This window comes from Salarias fasciatus, chromosome 20 (assembly GCF_902148845.1).
Source record: "Salarias fasciatus chromosome 20, fSalaFa1.1, whole genome shotgun sequence".
Lineage (NCBI taxonomy): Eukaryota > Metazoa > Chordata > Actinopteri > Blenniiformes > Blenniidae > Salarias > Salarias fasciatus.
The window spans coordinates 13,819,584-13,836,048 of NC_043764.1; the positions used below are offsets into that span (position 1 = coordinate 13,819,584).

Consider the following 16,465-nt stretch of genomic DNA (forward strand, 5'->3'; position numbering starts at 1 on the left):
TGGTGGAAATATTAGTAAGTGAATGCAAAGAGACCAGTGAGAGGCAATTTCAACGGACTGAAGAACCCCGTAATGACCGCTCTGTATGGAGAGCTTGGATTGCCTAGTAGAAGCTGCATAATGCATGAGGGTGAAACAACCAGAGTTTGTGGTTTCTTGGACAAGGCTGACTGACTTCCAGAATGATTTCCTGACTAAATAGAATGCTTGCTTAAAAAATGTATGGAGAAATTTGTACATTTTTTTCTGTTAAAATATGCGAGAAACAACAAACTTGATTTCTAGAGAATCTGAGTTCAACTGGAAAAAAAGGTTTTATTTTTTTGTGAAAATCAACTGAGGCTTTCCACCTTGGTGCTGCTGTACTGGATCTTCCAGCCCTTATTTTTTCCACTTGAGTCAGACCTGAAGGAGACGTGAACCTGGTAGCTCCCCGTGTCGATGCGGCCCGGCGGGGCTGAGCCACAGAACGGACCGTAGTCCTGCCCTACTGTGGAAATCTGAAGAAGGCAAACAAAGTAGTCGGAGAAAAAGGCCGGCGGTTAATTCATTGCCTCGCTGACTGATGTTAAATATGCAGGAAACCGTATGGGCATACAGTATATCACCAAAGGAGACACCGGTCAGTGACACACAGCCTCCACAAGCATGAGCAGGAATACATTGTCTTGTGCCTATTAGGACGCTGGAGTCCTTCCACTGACCTTCAGGGAGTCGTACGGGCAGGGGACATCCTGGTGTCCCTCTACGTCGAAGGGTTCCAGGAAGTCCAGGACGATCCTGGAGCCCTGGGGCAGAGCGATGGTGTGATCACACTGACTCATGGGTGGGTACGGGCTCGGGTAACCCGGACTGGTCAAAACCCCCGACGGTGACGTCAACACCTGACCAGGACACGGCACTGTGCGGGAGACACACGCACGATCAGACATCTGGAGAGCGCGCACGCCCATTTTGATACTGTTGACAACCCACTTCTACGCCCGCAGCTGCTGGGCTATAAAAAGTTTTCTGATTAGAATAAAATAATTGTTTCATGTCAATTGAAACGTTTCCTGGCTTCATAAATAATGGGATTCATTTGGCCTTGCATTAATGCACTGGTAAATGTGCAGATGTTGGTACAGACAGAAACAAATGAGCATTGTAAAGAGGCAGGGTTGCTGTAATTCATATAATTAGCACAATCTGTAGGCAGATAATCATTTTTTTTTTTGCCTATTCATTGGATGATTTGTTTTGTCACCTTTTTTCCTCTGGCAAAGAATAATAATTTAAGGCACATCAGCTGGTAATTGTGATTAATTACCAATTGTCAGCAGACTATTAGTGCTGCACACAGGTATCAATTTTTAATGCCATTTTGAAGTTGCTTTTCCCTCAGGAATCGACAGTAATTAACCTTGTCTTACTCCATCTGGCAGAGATCAAGTACTTTGTGCATCAGTCTGCCTCTTCAGCCTGAAAGTAGTCAGCACTGGCCAGCTACGACAGAATAAAATCCAATATGTAATGCGTGCCCTGTGTGAAATGTTTGAAAATTGTTTAATGAAGACACATTTCCACAGTGAATCAGGGGAATAATGAGCGTTTAAAAGGACAATTAAGTGTCACTACAGGCACAGCAATCAGATCCAATTTCCTCCTCAAAAAGTCTGAAATGACCAACAAATTTGTTTATGCCAATTCTCTCCATCAACACATCAACAAACAGCTGAAAGACTTTTATGCAAATGTCATCCACAAACACGGGAAATTATAAGTGTGGTCAGAAGTCACACACAGGTCAATGCACGCTAATGAGAAGCGCATCGCCGTATCGCCACCAATACCTGTGGAGTGTGGCTGTGCAGGAGTGCATTCACCTTGAGAAATACCACATACCCTAATTACAGTGATCAATACACAGTCGAACACGGCGTGTGCCACACTCTCGGCCGTGCCCCCTTTGCCACGCCGCTTCCCTGTGATTGTGCTCGGACGAGCGTGCCTCTTGAGCTTTGCTCTGTTTCCCTCTTACCTGTGCAGGATCTTTTGTTGTCATGGAGAAGGTGTCCCTGTCTGCATGTGCAGTAATAGCCCCCTATGTAATTATGGCAAAAGTGATCACACACTCTCTCCCCATCCACCCTGGAAAGACACTCGTTGATGTCTAGGACAGACAGACGCAGAGAAGAGCAAAGGGTTACATCGTAAACATTCAATTTTCTCTCCGTGAGCCCACTCAAAATAAAGGATGGAGAATCGTCTACACGTTTCGTAATGCCTCAGTAAGTGTCATTACTTACCCCTCTTGGTTGATTATTTGCTTAGCCTTTGCAAGTCGAGCAGACACTAATTAAGTCTAGTTTGTTTTAGTTTTAGTTTTGGCTCCACTGAGAGTGTCAGCAAACAAATGATTCATGCAAAGGTGCTGCGGCAGGGTCTGAGGCCTTATTGTGACAGACAAATCAATTATATTTCCAGTGAAAAATGTACTAATGATACAAACACACACCTGATTTAGAAGCTATTTTCTTTTTCAGTGAAATTTCCCTTAGAAAGCAACAACACAGTAGAGTATAGAAGACAAAAAAACATTATGTTATCGTTTGATTTGTGATGCTACAATTGAATTTAGGGTCAAATCACGTGTAATCTAACCTTTGACCTTTCTTTTTGTATCCTGTGTTGCACTTCACTCCAATGTCACTATTAAAACATATATGAAGGATGTAATTGGTTGGGATGGATGGCAGTAGATACTGTTTACCCCCTCTGCTCAAAACTCATACCCGACATCGTGATCCGTGTAACTTCAGCAGCAGACCAGACAAAACATGGGAAATAAATGATGTGTCGACAGCCCCAGAGTCAGAGGGAATAAACAGTTGTTGGTGGGGCAAATTATAGGCTTTTACAATAAAAGTAAGCAGTAGGACCAGAGTGAAGTCATCTAACAGCTGGATTATTTTTCTTTTGATTTTTGGAAAAAGAAATCGTAATTAAAATGAAAGCAAACAAACATGTTTGAATGATACAATGAGCTTTCGTGCTGCAACAGCTGCAGCAGCTTCATATTTCCAATGAAAAACATCTCGCACAACAGACACTATGCATTTTTTTTTTTTTGCCAATAGATTGCTCCAGCTGTAGTTGCATAGGCTGATGAGGATGCCGTCCAGCCACACTCTGAAAACCCCCGCTTCACTGCATGTAAAGTTGTTAAAATTCTGGCATTATTTCCGTGGAGACTCTCCTACCCCTTTCCAAAAATGTATCTGCCTTCTAGCAACGAATGTCACTATTTTGCATCACCTTCTGAGGTGTAAAATGCTTGGAAGCCGGTGAATCGGCCCTCGTTAGAGTAGTCACTCCTAAAGACCACTGACATGAGGTTCCCGGCCGACAGGATGATGGTGTTCCTGGGGGCGCTTTCATAGTTCTTCTCTTCCTCTCCACAGAACCGCAAGGTTTCATTCCCCTCCGCCAAAACCTGGTTTGACAAGGTCAAAGGGCTTTTTTGTTTTAGCGAGCACGCTCCTGTCTCCAGCTTAGATAATTAGGGGGCTGCAGTTTGTCTTGTGTTGTACCTGGACGTAGTCGTATTCACACTGGTCGGAGGGTTCCAAGCTGAAGTGGGTGAAGTAGAGTTTGACCCTGTGGCCGTTTGGGACCGTGATGTTCCACGCCGTGCGCTGGTCGTTCGGGTACGGCTCGGGGAAACCGGGGGAGGTGAGGCTGCCATATAAGCCTGTCATTTCCACACTCAGAGAGACATGGAGGAGGGAAAGAAGGAGAAATGCGCAAAAGTTACTGGAGAAAAAAACAATCTGTGTGATGGGAGCAGTTTCCAGGATCACAGTGTGAAATGAGCGACGCTCACCTGGTCATACTGGCTCTGCGGTCCCCAGGCAGTCGGCGCTTTGGTAGGCTCGCTCCCACCGATCTGAAGGTAAATGAACTCTGTTCTGTCCAGCTGACATTTAAGTAAACAAATGGGACAGGCGCATGATCAGTTTGTCATCATTCCCCACCTTGTTCAGTCACAGAAGTCTGTCAGACTAATATATGCCAGAACAATTTATTTTCATTCATGATCTGCGACCCCCTTTCTCTCTTTGCTATTTTTCTTACTGCATTAGCAGGGAATTGATGTTGACAATCGAAGTTCCCTTAGCGATCATTGTATGAGAACACAGTTTCCATCACCTCTGATCAGGTGAGATGTCTTGGATTTAACCTGAAACCTGAAGGAATTCGCACACAGCAGCCCTGCATTACCTGCATCGCGCTCCAGCACCCCGTGATTCTTGTTCAGACAGTGAGGCTGATCAGAGCGGACTCAAGCAGCTAATTATTTCAGACCCTGCTCTCGTGATGGCTGAGCTGTGAGCCTGTTAAACGAAAACATTGGAAAAATAAGTGCGTTACCCCCACAATATTTACCGACAGGGCCCTTTTGTTTGGACCTAATTAATGTATCAGGGATTAAAAAAAGCCCAGCATTGAATCAACAGCGCTTTCACCATTGAATGAAACCATGTTCTGCATCTGCACTTTGCCTTGTGCATTAGGGTCAGACTTCATTGTGAAAACCATTTTAATGCGGGCATTGCAGAGGATCCGTCTCTTTTGATGGAATGTGGATATTAATTTCACTCGTAAGTGACCGGGGCCTTTCAGCCAGCGGCAGTTGGACAATAAATACTTTACAATAACCAAACCTCTATTTTACCCGACACTTAAAGCCCTAATGGCCAGTATTTGAAGTGAATTACAATAATTATCCACATAAGCATCAATGTTAATTTCCCTTTACAAATGACCTTTTTTTTACGGTGCTCTTTTTCATCTATAACCTCTTTGTGTGTTGACGTTGAGCCGGTGGGATGTTGAGCCGAGTCTCTGCTCATGCAGATGTTCTCCTCTCGAAAATCATCCAGCTGCTGCTCAGGCTTTCATGAGCCGGTATGACGCACCGACATAAATGCCACCCACGACCCCTAAACATAGCGTTTCGGCAAATTCACTTTCAGCATAAAAACAATCAATAATTGCTGCGGCGCTTATGCTGCGTGCAGCTTGTGAGATATAAAGCCTCCAGGTGGTTTTCTAGAGAACTCAATGGGATCTCAAAGGTGAGAAATGAGAAATGGCCTCAGTTGTTTCTACGTACTCTCCGAGGAACTGAATCACCTGTCACAACATCCTGACAACTTTCTTATATTTGGTCCCAGCTGTATTTTTTTGCACTCCAGGCTGAAATGTATTTTTCATGGTTTTACTCATTGCAACAGAAAGAGTATCTGTTACCAGCTCAAGAGACAATATGTTGCCTTTTTAAAGATGGAATGACTGTTTTCTTTGAAATACCTGAATTTTCACACCTGTCACATTGGAATTTTACATTATTGTGTAATAAACAGTGCAACTCGGGAACTTCTGACTGTTATTTGTTGTCTCACTAACATTTTCTTTTGTCCTTGAGATATTAAGGACTGTTGTTCTACCCTCCTGTTTCTGTGTAAACATTCCTACATGTGCTATTTCTATGTTTTAATTCTGTTTTTTAAAGCAAGTGGGAATTTGAGGAGCGATTGATCGATGACAATGAGCTGATGATTCTAAAATCATCAGATCAAGCAAATAATAATAATGGAATAAATTGTTTGTATACAAAAGATTTCAATTTATCACTTGGTAGAAGTCTGGATCACTCAGTGGTGTAGTGGTTCCAACCTGTCAAAAATGATACGATCCAGGTTTGGGAGCTTTTCTGTGTGGAGTTTCCATGTTCTCCCTGCGCATGTGTTTTCTCTGGGTGTATATAAGTGTGCATTTGCTCCATGATGCACTGGTCTCCTGCCTTTAGCCTGTCTTCACTGGCTAAGTGGAGCAGACTGATGGATAAAGAGTTATTGCAATGTGCATCTGTATTTTCCCACATAAAATAAAAGTCTGTATGCTCAATGATAATATTCATAAAAACATTTAAGCATCCATTTGAATTTTCTCATTTGGATTCGCCAAAATATAAAACAAGAAATTAATTGAAGAAAAAAAAAAGCATGTGCACTTGCCACATTCACTGTATAATTTATTCATGCATTTAGTTCTGGAAGAAGTGTTTTAAGTTCAGCCTTTGCTGAGGGTGTTTCTGTATTTTAAATGTCACTGCAGTGATTGTTCATTGAAAAGCCATAGCTGTAGTAATTAGTAGTTACAAACCAAGCAGTCCTTCATATTGTGCAGCTTGTTTGCTTTATCGACTTGAAAAAGATTTTTTTTTTTTTTTTTTTTTTTTAGTCTCGGAACAGAGAAGAGTTTAGAAAGTATCTGTCGCCTATTCTGAACAGTAGGAGAGGAAACCTCCTCATTCCAAAACGGCCCACGGCTACACACTCCGCCACCATTTTCATCTTTTCCAATACAGGCTTTTTATAGCTTCTCAGCTTTATAACCTTTTCACACCCTAAGGTCATAACTTTCACATCCTAAGGCCACAACTTTAAGGTGTGAAAAACCTTTCCTTCTATTGTGGCTGGCTGTGAACCTGAGGCGGTGCCCTCGATTACAGAACACACATGAAATGAGAGAAGAAAAAGCACAATTAACACATTAAAGCTGCAATGTGAATGTAGTCAAAGGTTTGAGGAAACATAACTGCAAGCCAAAATGAAATAATTGAAAGCAAAAACAGAGAAATCATTTATTGATTTTTTTTTTTTAATTAATTAAATGCTATAAATGGCTGTGCACATAGTTCATATAAACAAGATTGTTTTCTGGTGAAACTGAGGTGAAACCGAAAACAAACAACTGGAGCAACTTTATATGTGTCTATTACAACCCTAATTGAACCTCGTCTGCAATTTATTTGCTGAAATTTAATTAGACAAAAAAAAAAGCCCTACTTAAAGCACCAATCTATGATAGAATGGCTTCAGGATACATGCGAATACTGGGTCAAGTGCGTCACGAAAAAGAGAAAAAAACCATTTGATAAACATTGAATAAATTCAGCGTTGTGTGTGTGCATGCACCATAGAAAATCAGCCCTCTCTCTCTCTCACACACACACACACACACACACACACACACACACACACACACACACAGAGCTGAGCATGCACTCAAAACGTGCAGAGACACAAGGCACAGGCTGCTTTGATTTCAGCTTGATCAAATCCTGCATGTCCATGTGCACAGGATGAGCGCTGTCCTCGCAGCGCTGCTCCACCTGCTTGCTGTGCCATGCAGTAATGAAGTGCTTCCTTATAGGAAGCCAGTCAGTCATTATAAAAAGAATAGGCCACTTCAGATCAGGAGAAATTAAGAGAGGATGGCGGCTGTTTGTACCTCCAGACTCCACTAAAGACAGGAATAGGGACGTATGGAGCTTTTATTCGGCAGTATAAGAGATGCTGGAAGGAGAAAAACACGGGGAAACTTTCCTGTTTTATATTTTACTCGTCTCTCTCTGTTGGGCTCTCAGCGACCCTAACAAGCTGCTTGTAGTTTTTCTGAGCTACAGAATCTCTCTGAACATCTTGTGCTAACGAATTATCCCACCAGACATGCTAGTACACTCTGTGAGTGTATTTACCCCCAGTATGACATCCCTCTGCCTCCTCATCCTCACTCTCATCCTCTTTCTCCTTTCTGCAATCAGAGCAGTCCCAACCACCCACAGGCTGTAAACTGTAATTAAGGACTTGAATAAGTGGGGATGTGTCAGTTGAGCTGAACACCGAGGAACAATGTGGAGTTAATCCACTGTAATTTGCTCGTCCACTGTAGTTATTTTAAAAAAAAAAAAGGAAAAAAAAAAAACCTTGACACAGTTTAAGCTTGCAAAGTACACTTACCTGCTGCAAATAACAGATAGTTTAAAAGCAACATAGGCCGAGATGTTCTTTGTGTCAGGCTCACTCTTCCTTCACTGTCCGATTTCCTGCAGACACGTCAAACGCCGCCGGCGCGAACACCAGCGTTTTAATTTTGTAGAAAGACGGGGGGGGAAAAGGGTTTTCAATACCACTGCATCTCACAGTTCCTGAGCCTGGCTGTTGTTTTCATACACATAAAGAATTGCATTCACTTGAGCCCCGAGGCCAGATGTTCACCAGCTACAAAAAAAACAGAATTGATTGAATGAGTCAATATATATTAACATTTCGCTTTGTTCTGAGAAGAGCAGCAAGTTCGGTTTAATGTTTCCATCAACACTGCCATTGTTCCCGTTCGCCGTGTGTGGGCGCAGGGAAAAAAATGGCACACAACAAAAACGCACCTGGAAATGTCTCACAGTGATTTTCTTGCTGTGAAAAAAAAAAGAAAGAAAGAAAAGCACTTCACTTTTTGCATTTTTCCATCAGATGATCACAGTGAGTTCCGTTCGGATTGGACATGCTTTGCCAAAGTTTTTTGGGAGAAAGTTACTCATGATCACACATCGTTTTGGAACATGGAGGTGAATCGTCTGGAAGCGGTGTCAACTTTGTGAAACAGGAAAGTTTCCAATCGACTGAAATTTAATCTCAAGTTGAAGTTTTAAAAGTTGAATGCATTGCTTTAAAAAAAAGAAGCCCCCTTGGTTTATTAATAATTTTGTGTGACCAAATCTCTTAAAGAATATGACTTTTGCCTTTATTTAAACTGTGGAGCATTTTTATCGTCTTCTTAGCTACTTTTCTGTTTCAAGATCAAACAAGACCGCTTTTGGAGGAAGGTAGATGAGAAATGGCAAAGAGTGCATGAATGTCTTTTCACTCCCCACCACCATCACCACCTGTCGTCAAACCATATCTATATAACAAGACATTCTTCAAGCAGGGCCAATGGAGCTTTTTAAAATAATACTTACTCATCTTCTAAAATGCACATAATATGACAACAAGCTTTTACGTGTCTCACACGCTCCGCCTCAACTTTATTGTTCATCTTGGGTCCCAGCATCCACAGGTGCTAATCACTGAGAATGCCTCCTGATGAATTGATGCTGAGCCTTTTGTGCAGGATTTCATTCCTGACGTCAGGCCCATTACTCTTTCAATTTGGACCGGCTCGGGCTCTTTTTCACAGATAACAAACATGGTCATTTCCTTGCTAATTCAAACGGGCTCGGGCTTTGGCGATTCAGCAGACTGCCATAAGGCAGTAAAGCAGTCAGTGGCGCCGATGTGAGAAAGCAATGATGAGAAATGGCACGCAGGTGCTGCTCTCGCCCCTGAATCCTCTCCTTCATTATGCTCTCCCACTGGAATCATGCTTTCCCCTTAATTACCTTCCAAACAGGTCTTTTATTTGTCTATTTATTTATAGATTTTTACAATTCTACTTCCAGATAATTCAAAAGCAGCTGAAGTTTTTAACTTTTACTCCTTCAAAAGATTTTGATATTCCTGCATGCAGGCAGACTGCTCCCAGTGAAATAGTGCTGACCAGCCGTGACTCAAAAAAACTTCAATAGCGATATTAATGGGCAGTTATTTTTTGTGTAATTGATTAAACATTTTCAGGTTTGTTAGTCATGAGAAAAATGACTGTCAGCCTGAACATTAAACATGGATTTCCAATAAGAGTAATGGCACGACTCTCTTGTAAGCAGCGGCACGGACCGTACATGCCATTAATAACCGAAAACCATCACTGTCGCCCTTAATGCTGCGGTGACATTTAGGTTCTCAATGGCTCATATCGCTTATTTTCCCTCAGTATAGAGGCCCGACCATTTGACATGAGGGAATTTCATGTTGTTAGAGCAACTGCAATCAGGTGTATTGCCATCCCACAAGGGTCCAATTGTCCTGAAAACAGTCAAAAGCAGCGGGACGACATGCTGGGAGAAAATAACATTACTTCAGATTCTCATCTGCTGCCGTGGCAACAAATCTATTACAGGTGCAAAGGCTAAGCCAAACAAGGACAGCGGCTAATGGCTAATCAAAAGAAGGGTCACCTTTGTGATTAGAGGCCTATATGGTACACACTGCAGCACTTAAACAAGATAATCAATACCGCTGTATGACAGTTTCTTCCCTTTCTGCAGACAATTTCTCTAATGACACCGTCAACACGACTGGCTCATGCTGGTGACATTTGGTAGAACAACCAAACTAATGAACTGTGATGGCAACGCCCACCGCTTTCTCACCATGATTAACATTCATTTTGATACAAACACAGCAGCACTGAGCCTCTGAAGGCCTTTACAGCCTGTCATGTCAACTCGTCACCTGTTTGCCTTACTTCGAACCAGTCACCTTTCTCATGGCGTGACCCAGAAAAAAAAAAAAGGTGAAAGACGACGACATTTTCCTACTTGAACAGTATTTCATTCACGAGAGAGAAAGTTGATCTTGGGGGTAACTGTCAGCTCGGGTGTTGGAAATGTGGTCGTCATAACGTTGCTGGATTATTTATTTATCTATTTTTCATTTTAGAAATTGTCAAGATTCATTCACTTGTTCAATGAAGCAGAAAACAATTATTCTTTACATCTTTTGCGCCGTCACCCAGTCACATCTCCCTCTCCACACGGCCTCTGCTCCTCTGCCTCCGCACTGCACGCCAACTTTGAATAAAAATTTACAGTTTGCACAGAAACTTTTGCTGAAAGTTTTTAGAATATTAAGTCAAAAACTCCTATTAATGCTGAAAAAACTCAGGATCGCTTGTGTAAACTTAATGGTGCTATCAACTTTTAAATGATTGAAACTTTCACTTTGTTTCCTGATTTCATTATAAAAAAAAACAAACACCTTAAAAAAGTGCTCAAACTTGTATATCGCTACCTCTGTGACAGCCAATGTAGACCAGTGTTTCCATGCCTCACCATATCAATGTCCTGTAATTCACATTCTTCATCTTTCACACACTGATTAAGTTCAGACAATTTAATTTAAACAACAAAATCCTTTAGCTTGAGTCCTCAGACTCTGTAAATACTCAAATGAACGGATCATAAATAAGACATTCTTCCTGTATGACTTTACAAAGTGTAAAAATTAAAAAAGATGTTTTGATTGAATATTTTTTATTGAAAGTAGCCGTACTGCTGTTCATGCAGAAGCAAACATAACGGAACAGTGAGAGCAGAACCGAAGTAAAAGCTTAAACACGTAACACATTACTTCTTGCAAATAACAGTATTAATAAGAGAGGGGAAAAATGAAAGTCATGATTTATTTATTACTGGTCTTGATATGCTGCAGTGGTGAGCAGCATCAGTCCTCTGGGAGTGTGTTTCTGTGGATTTTCTGAGTTGAGCGTGTGTGACTGTCTGTTTCTTTTTGTTTTTCCTGTGACTGATCAGAAAGCAGTCCCGGGTGCAGCCTGTCTTTTCCCAGTGGAAGCTGGGATCAGCTCCAGCACCCTGCAACCCTGAAGCACATAAAGTTGTCTTGAGTATAGCTGGATGGATGAAAAATGGAAAAAGACTGCCCAAGTAAAGTACAGCACAGCATAGCATACTTCAGTACAGCACAGTGCCATATAGTTTAGTGTAGTGTAGTCTGGTATGGAATTGTCTTACTTGATATTCAACTTTCTTTTCTATTTATTCTGTGCTCTATTGTGGGTGGAGCCAAGCTCACAGGGTTAATAAAGTGTTAAACTGTTAAACTGACTAGGGTTTTCTTCCTGAGAGAGGTAATTTCATTAAAAGTAAATCAATTGCAGTTTCGGAAATGACCTCAAGTAGACGAGTGAAAAGTAAAATAAATAAACATTTAACTTCATTGTTTTGGGGTTTGAGGTAGGAGTGAAGGCGCACAGTACATGTGTACTGATGGAAATTCAGAACTCTGTTGGCACTGTTCATCTAGCTTAGCCAAATATAGACCCCAATCTGTCTGTTGCTGTAGGTCTAGTAAGTGAAAAATTGCCCCCATCTGAAAATACACACAAAAGTATCCAAAGTTTGCAGAGCAATTTTAGGCTAAATTAAGACAACAATAGTTACACTCCACAGGGTTGTAAATATGAGTATGTATGCTCAAAAAATGAGAGATGCCATGACCAAACTGGGTTCAGCACACAGTATATTCAGTTAATAAATATGAAAATGATGCATCATAAAGCATTATGATGCCTCCACAATGCTTTATAAAACAGGTTATGAACATTAATGATGACAAGATTCCTTATATGATCTAGTATTTATTACCTTGTCATGTAAGATGTTTTATCTCAAAAACTGTGTGACTAAAACAGCCCGAATTCCTGGGTTGTATTTCATTTATGGTATGGAAATTATGTATACTGCTATAACTCATAGAAGAACTTGGCATTATTAAAAAATACAAAATTAAGACAAATAATTTGTGAGGAAAATGACTGTGTTACCTTAAACTGAGATTTTAACACGATGATCTATTCTTCTTCTTCTTCTTTCAGCATTTCACTGATCATCCACTTCCAGTAGGCTATCTTCCGTTTTCATGCCCACTGCCTTCTCTTAAGTTCACAAACATTAAACTCGAGTTTGATTCTCTCTCAGCTACACTTCAACAATAACTGGCACTCAAAATGATTTAAGGTTCAGATGAAGAACTATTCATCAATCAGTGTGCTTCTTCAACCGAGCAACTATTTGAGTGTCTTCATGCATTGCATTTTTTCGGCAACCCCCCTCATGTCATAAACATTATTATTAACTTTTTGCAATGAAAAAAAAATTGCCTGTAGTTGGCACTTCGATGCATTAAAGCATGACCGTCCGCTAAAAGCCTTTAAACCCTGTGTTTTGCTTTCATGTCAGAGACCTGGGCAGCATCCCAAAGTAGCGACACCCGGAATGAACGGGGTCACTATAGTGACCACCAGTGCGCTGCATCCCTTCCTCGAGCGGGGTGACAGCTCATTTCATGAGCCGCGGCTTTAGCACCGAGAGAGGAGAGGGGCCCCGTAATGATCAGCTTTTAGCGCTGCCACTGGGCGGCTGAATAAGCCATCAGGCATCATTAGGCCCTGCTGGGGAAAACAATCTCTTCATTCCTACTGGTGCTTCCAAACAGGGGAACTCTTTGGGAGAGATACGTCAGAGACACTTCAGTGTGTGTGCATGCTTGTATGTGTGTGTGTGTGTGTGTGTGTGTGTGTGTGTGTGTGTGTGTGTGTGTGTGTGTGTGTGTGTGTGTGTGTGTGAATGCTTGGCTCGCTTGCAGTGGGAGCCATTCAGCAGTCAAAGACTTCATATTCCTGGTGATGTAATCTCTTTATCATACGTCTGAAAAGCCCGATTCATTAAATCTGAAACATCTGCGAGTCAGTTTATGTTAACACCTGCAAGTCGTCGCTGTGCTGAATTCTTGGTTTCGAAAATGGGAAGCGGCGACCGATCAAAAACAGGAAGTCATGAAGTCGCGTAACTTTCTATTGAGGGAAGAACAGCCCTCTCTGAAAAGGCACTAATGATCTGTGAGCCGAGTGAGGCTAAACCTGGTGTGTACACAAAGAGACCGGCCTATTATTCCTACTGGGCATATCCTGCTTCCAATACACTCTCTTGTTTTTTTATTTATTTATTCTATTTTTTTAATGTATTTATTTTACCACAGGATGCCTCAGCTAGTCAACCATAGTGCATTTGTTCAGGGCTCTTGAATATAAAACTACTCAGCTAAACAAACTAATCCTGGCTTTGACAGAGATGAATAAGGCTGCAGAGAGTCCGCCGACGCCGGCTTAATAAACAACGCGTGAATATATCTGCGCAGAACTTCCATTCCCAATGTATTTCTTGTAAAATGAACCTGTCAACAGTGTTTTATACCCCTAATTCATTCCGGTACGCTACGTACATCATTGCATACTTGTCCTACGCAGCACGCCCCGTTGATGCTAACAAACTACTTAATTTACAGTTTGTTTGGTGTGAGTTATTATTTGGGTGGTGTGGTCGTGTCGGCTGAACACAGGAGGGCACAGCCTTCCTCTCAGGAGGCGGCTGCCACCGTTAACCTGCCTGTTCACACCTTCACATGAGGCGTTCAGCCGAGCGCCGGGTGTTAATTTGGCTTGTCTGGACTGACTGACGGGAGGAGGGGTGGGGGTTTAGGGACCCATTTGATGTTAACTGCTTCTAAATTCTCACTGCCGCCGGATGAAAATGAGCTCTGGCACATGGGTGAAATACAAGGACGCGGAGACGGCGATGGCGGAGCTGTCAGCTTACGGTCAGAGGGAAAAATTGGAAAAGCGCAACTTGTTTTTTTCTTCTAAAAAGACGTAGCGCATACAGTACATGAGCAGAGTTTCGTCTGTCTTTCAGAAAAAAGCATTGTCATTGAGGAGACACGTCGTCTTGAAAAACGTATTGTTTTCAAAGGCAGTGAAGGCCTCATCTGCAGGAGAGCGCTGGTAAGCTAACGGCTACTTTCTAAAATCACAGCTGATAAAACAAAGGTCAATAACTGAGTATTTCTTACATTTTTCAGTGTTATAAGACCCATAAAAAGCCCATGTAAGTGTAGTCCATTTATCATAATGTGATAACGTGCTGATATGGATTATTACATGATTTAAGTAATATTACCACTCCTTGCTGCTAAAAATGTAATAAATAGATTGAGCTTGATTTCTTGGAAATAAACGCTTTTTTATGGTTTGTACAATTTGTTAAGCAAAAGAAGTGTAGAAAATGGCATAGTTGTCATTTGAATGCAGCCCTCTCTCTAGCTCAATTGTACATAGAAAATATTTTGCAAATTTTTTACATCATTGCAAATGATTCCATTACTGACTTCATTCAACTCAGAATGTTGAGTAGTTTTACATTATTGATCATTATGGCATTATTGGTTGCTAAACTAATCACTTAGGTCCAGACTCCATTTCAGCAGTTGACAGTGAGGAAACTAAAAGCACATTTTTTGAAAAGATGCTGCAATGATTGGAATAATTTTCAAACTTTTGTCGGGAGTTGGTAAATTCTATCTTAGAAAGCAGTTACATAGATCTGGTTCAGTAGAGGTCACCATTTTTTTTTTTTTTCACAGGGAGATAAAAATAGTCCAAAACTAAATAGCTACAATCTCATGCCATATATATCACGATGAACATCCAGCCAAAATGATTTGTTGGTAAAAGTCCCAACCTGTAAAGCTTCCAAGACTCCTCCCGCACAGAAACCATGGCAGGTTGTCTTTGAAGTTGTTTTCCCTCCTATGAAATGCACCAACAATACCAAAGTTTTTCTTATTTTTAAACACATAGGGAGTCACATTTAAATTTGAATTACACAGCCAGGTCCGAGCGCTCCTTTCCCTCCTCCTTCAGATCAAAAGGAAAGCCAATAAAATGCTTGGCTTGCAGGCATCAGCTTTGATGTTCCCTCTCTGTGTGCTCATTTGATGCCACAGGCATCAAGTCAGAAGTGGACAGCACCTTTACTGACATCAAATTGTATTGTGCTCATAATCTCTCGCCCCGAGATACTGATTGGTGTCAGATACAGTTTTTAGGGGAAAAACTGCATCTTGTTCTTGACATTTACCTTTGTTTCTTTCTTTTTTTTTTAATTAAAATTGATTTTATTTGAGCCAAATATCATCAAGTAATTCTCTTACTAGTTGTGACCCCGGACATGTGGCATTTTAAAAAAGTATTTTTTTTTAATTTAGAAAAAAAAAAGTGTCGTCATGTAAGAATGAAAGACGCGATGTGATGAACTGTAATCAAGTGAGCCCACAGAAGGCTTTTGTCTGTGCAGCAATGAATCAGAGAAACACAAAGCGGAGATCCCAGGAGTTGTGAAAACCATGTAATTACATTGCTTTGAAATGCATGCTACTATAACTCACCATCAAGTCTTGTTCTTTGGGGATTTTACATTGTCTGATTCAATAAATAAAACTTAGTTGGCGCTAGACAACAAGAAGAAATGTCCAACATGTCATCACTGTGACCTTTCCAGATCCACCTGGACGTGAGTGGAGACCATAGGTGTTAACTCATGTCTCTGCATCTCTGAAAGAGGCGTCATTATGAGTCATTAAACCTCTATTCTTTGAGTTCAGTAACACATGAGAGCAGAGTGCATGAAAACTCCTCCACAGATTTGCCTTTTCTCTCATTGTGGAGGATTTCTGTGGAATCTGGAAATACATTAATGTAGTTTATTTAGGAATTCAGAAATGTTATTGACTTATTGCCCAGTGCCAAATCTCTATGTAGAAATGGGGATTAATTACTGCTGGCAGAACATTCACCAGGGATTAGTTGTGTATATTTTCTTCTTATTGACATCAGCACAGGACACCTGTTATGTCTGCTACTGTATTATAAAGATGGAAGGGAGAGAGAGAGAGAGAGAGAGAGAGAGGAAGACAGTGGTCTTCATGCTATTTGTGTTACATATTATAGGAGTATATTTGTTAAAATCTGCTTTGATGGTTTCCATGAAAAGATCAGGTTTTTAAAACAATATTACTCTGCATAGTTTTCAGGGGGTTCATGTGAGTTTTGATTGTTGGAAATA

At 41.2% G+C, this 16,465-nt stretch overlaps 1 protein-coding gene across 1 annotated transcript; it reads right to left on the reverse strand.

The window, feature by feature from the left end:
* Window positions 1-332: 332 nt before the first annotated feature.
* On the reverse strand, window positions 333-3,873 carry masp2 (MBL associated serine protease 2). Its single transcript, XM_030119589.1, has 6 exons — window positions 3,866-3,873; window positions 3,573-3,795; window positions 3,298-3,475; window positions 2,021-2,152; window positions 705-901; window positions 333-500 (listed from the first exon to the last, which is right to left on the reverse strand). Exons 1-6 carry the CDS (start codon window positions 3,871-3,873, stop codon window positions 333-335), a joined length of 906 nt encoding a protein of 301 aa, XP_029975449.1.
* Window positions 3,874-16,465: the final 12,592 nt, after the last annotated feature.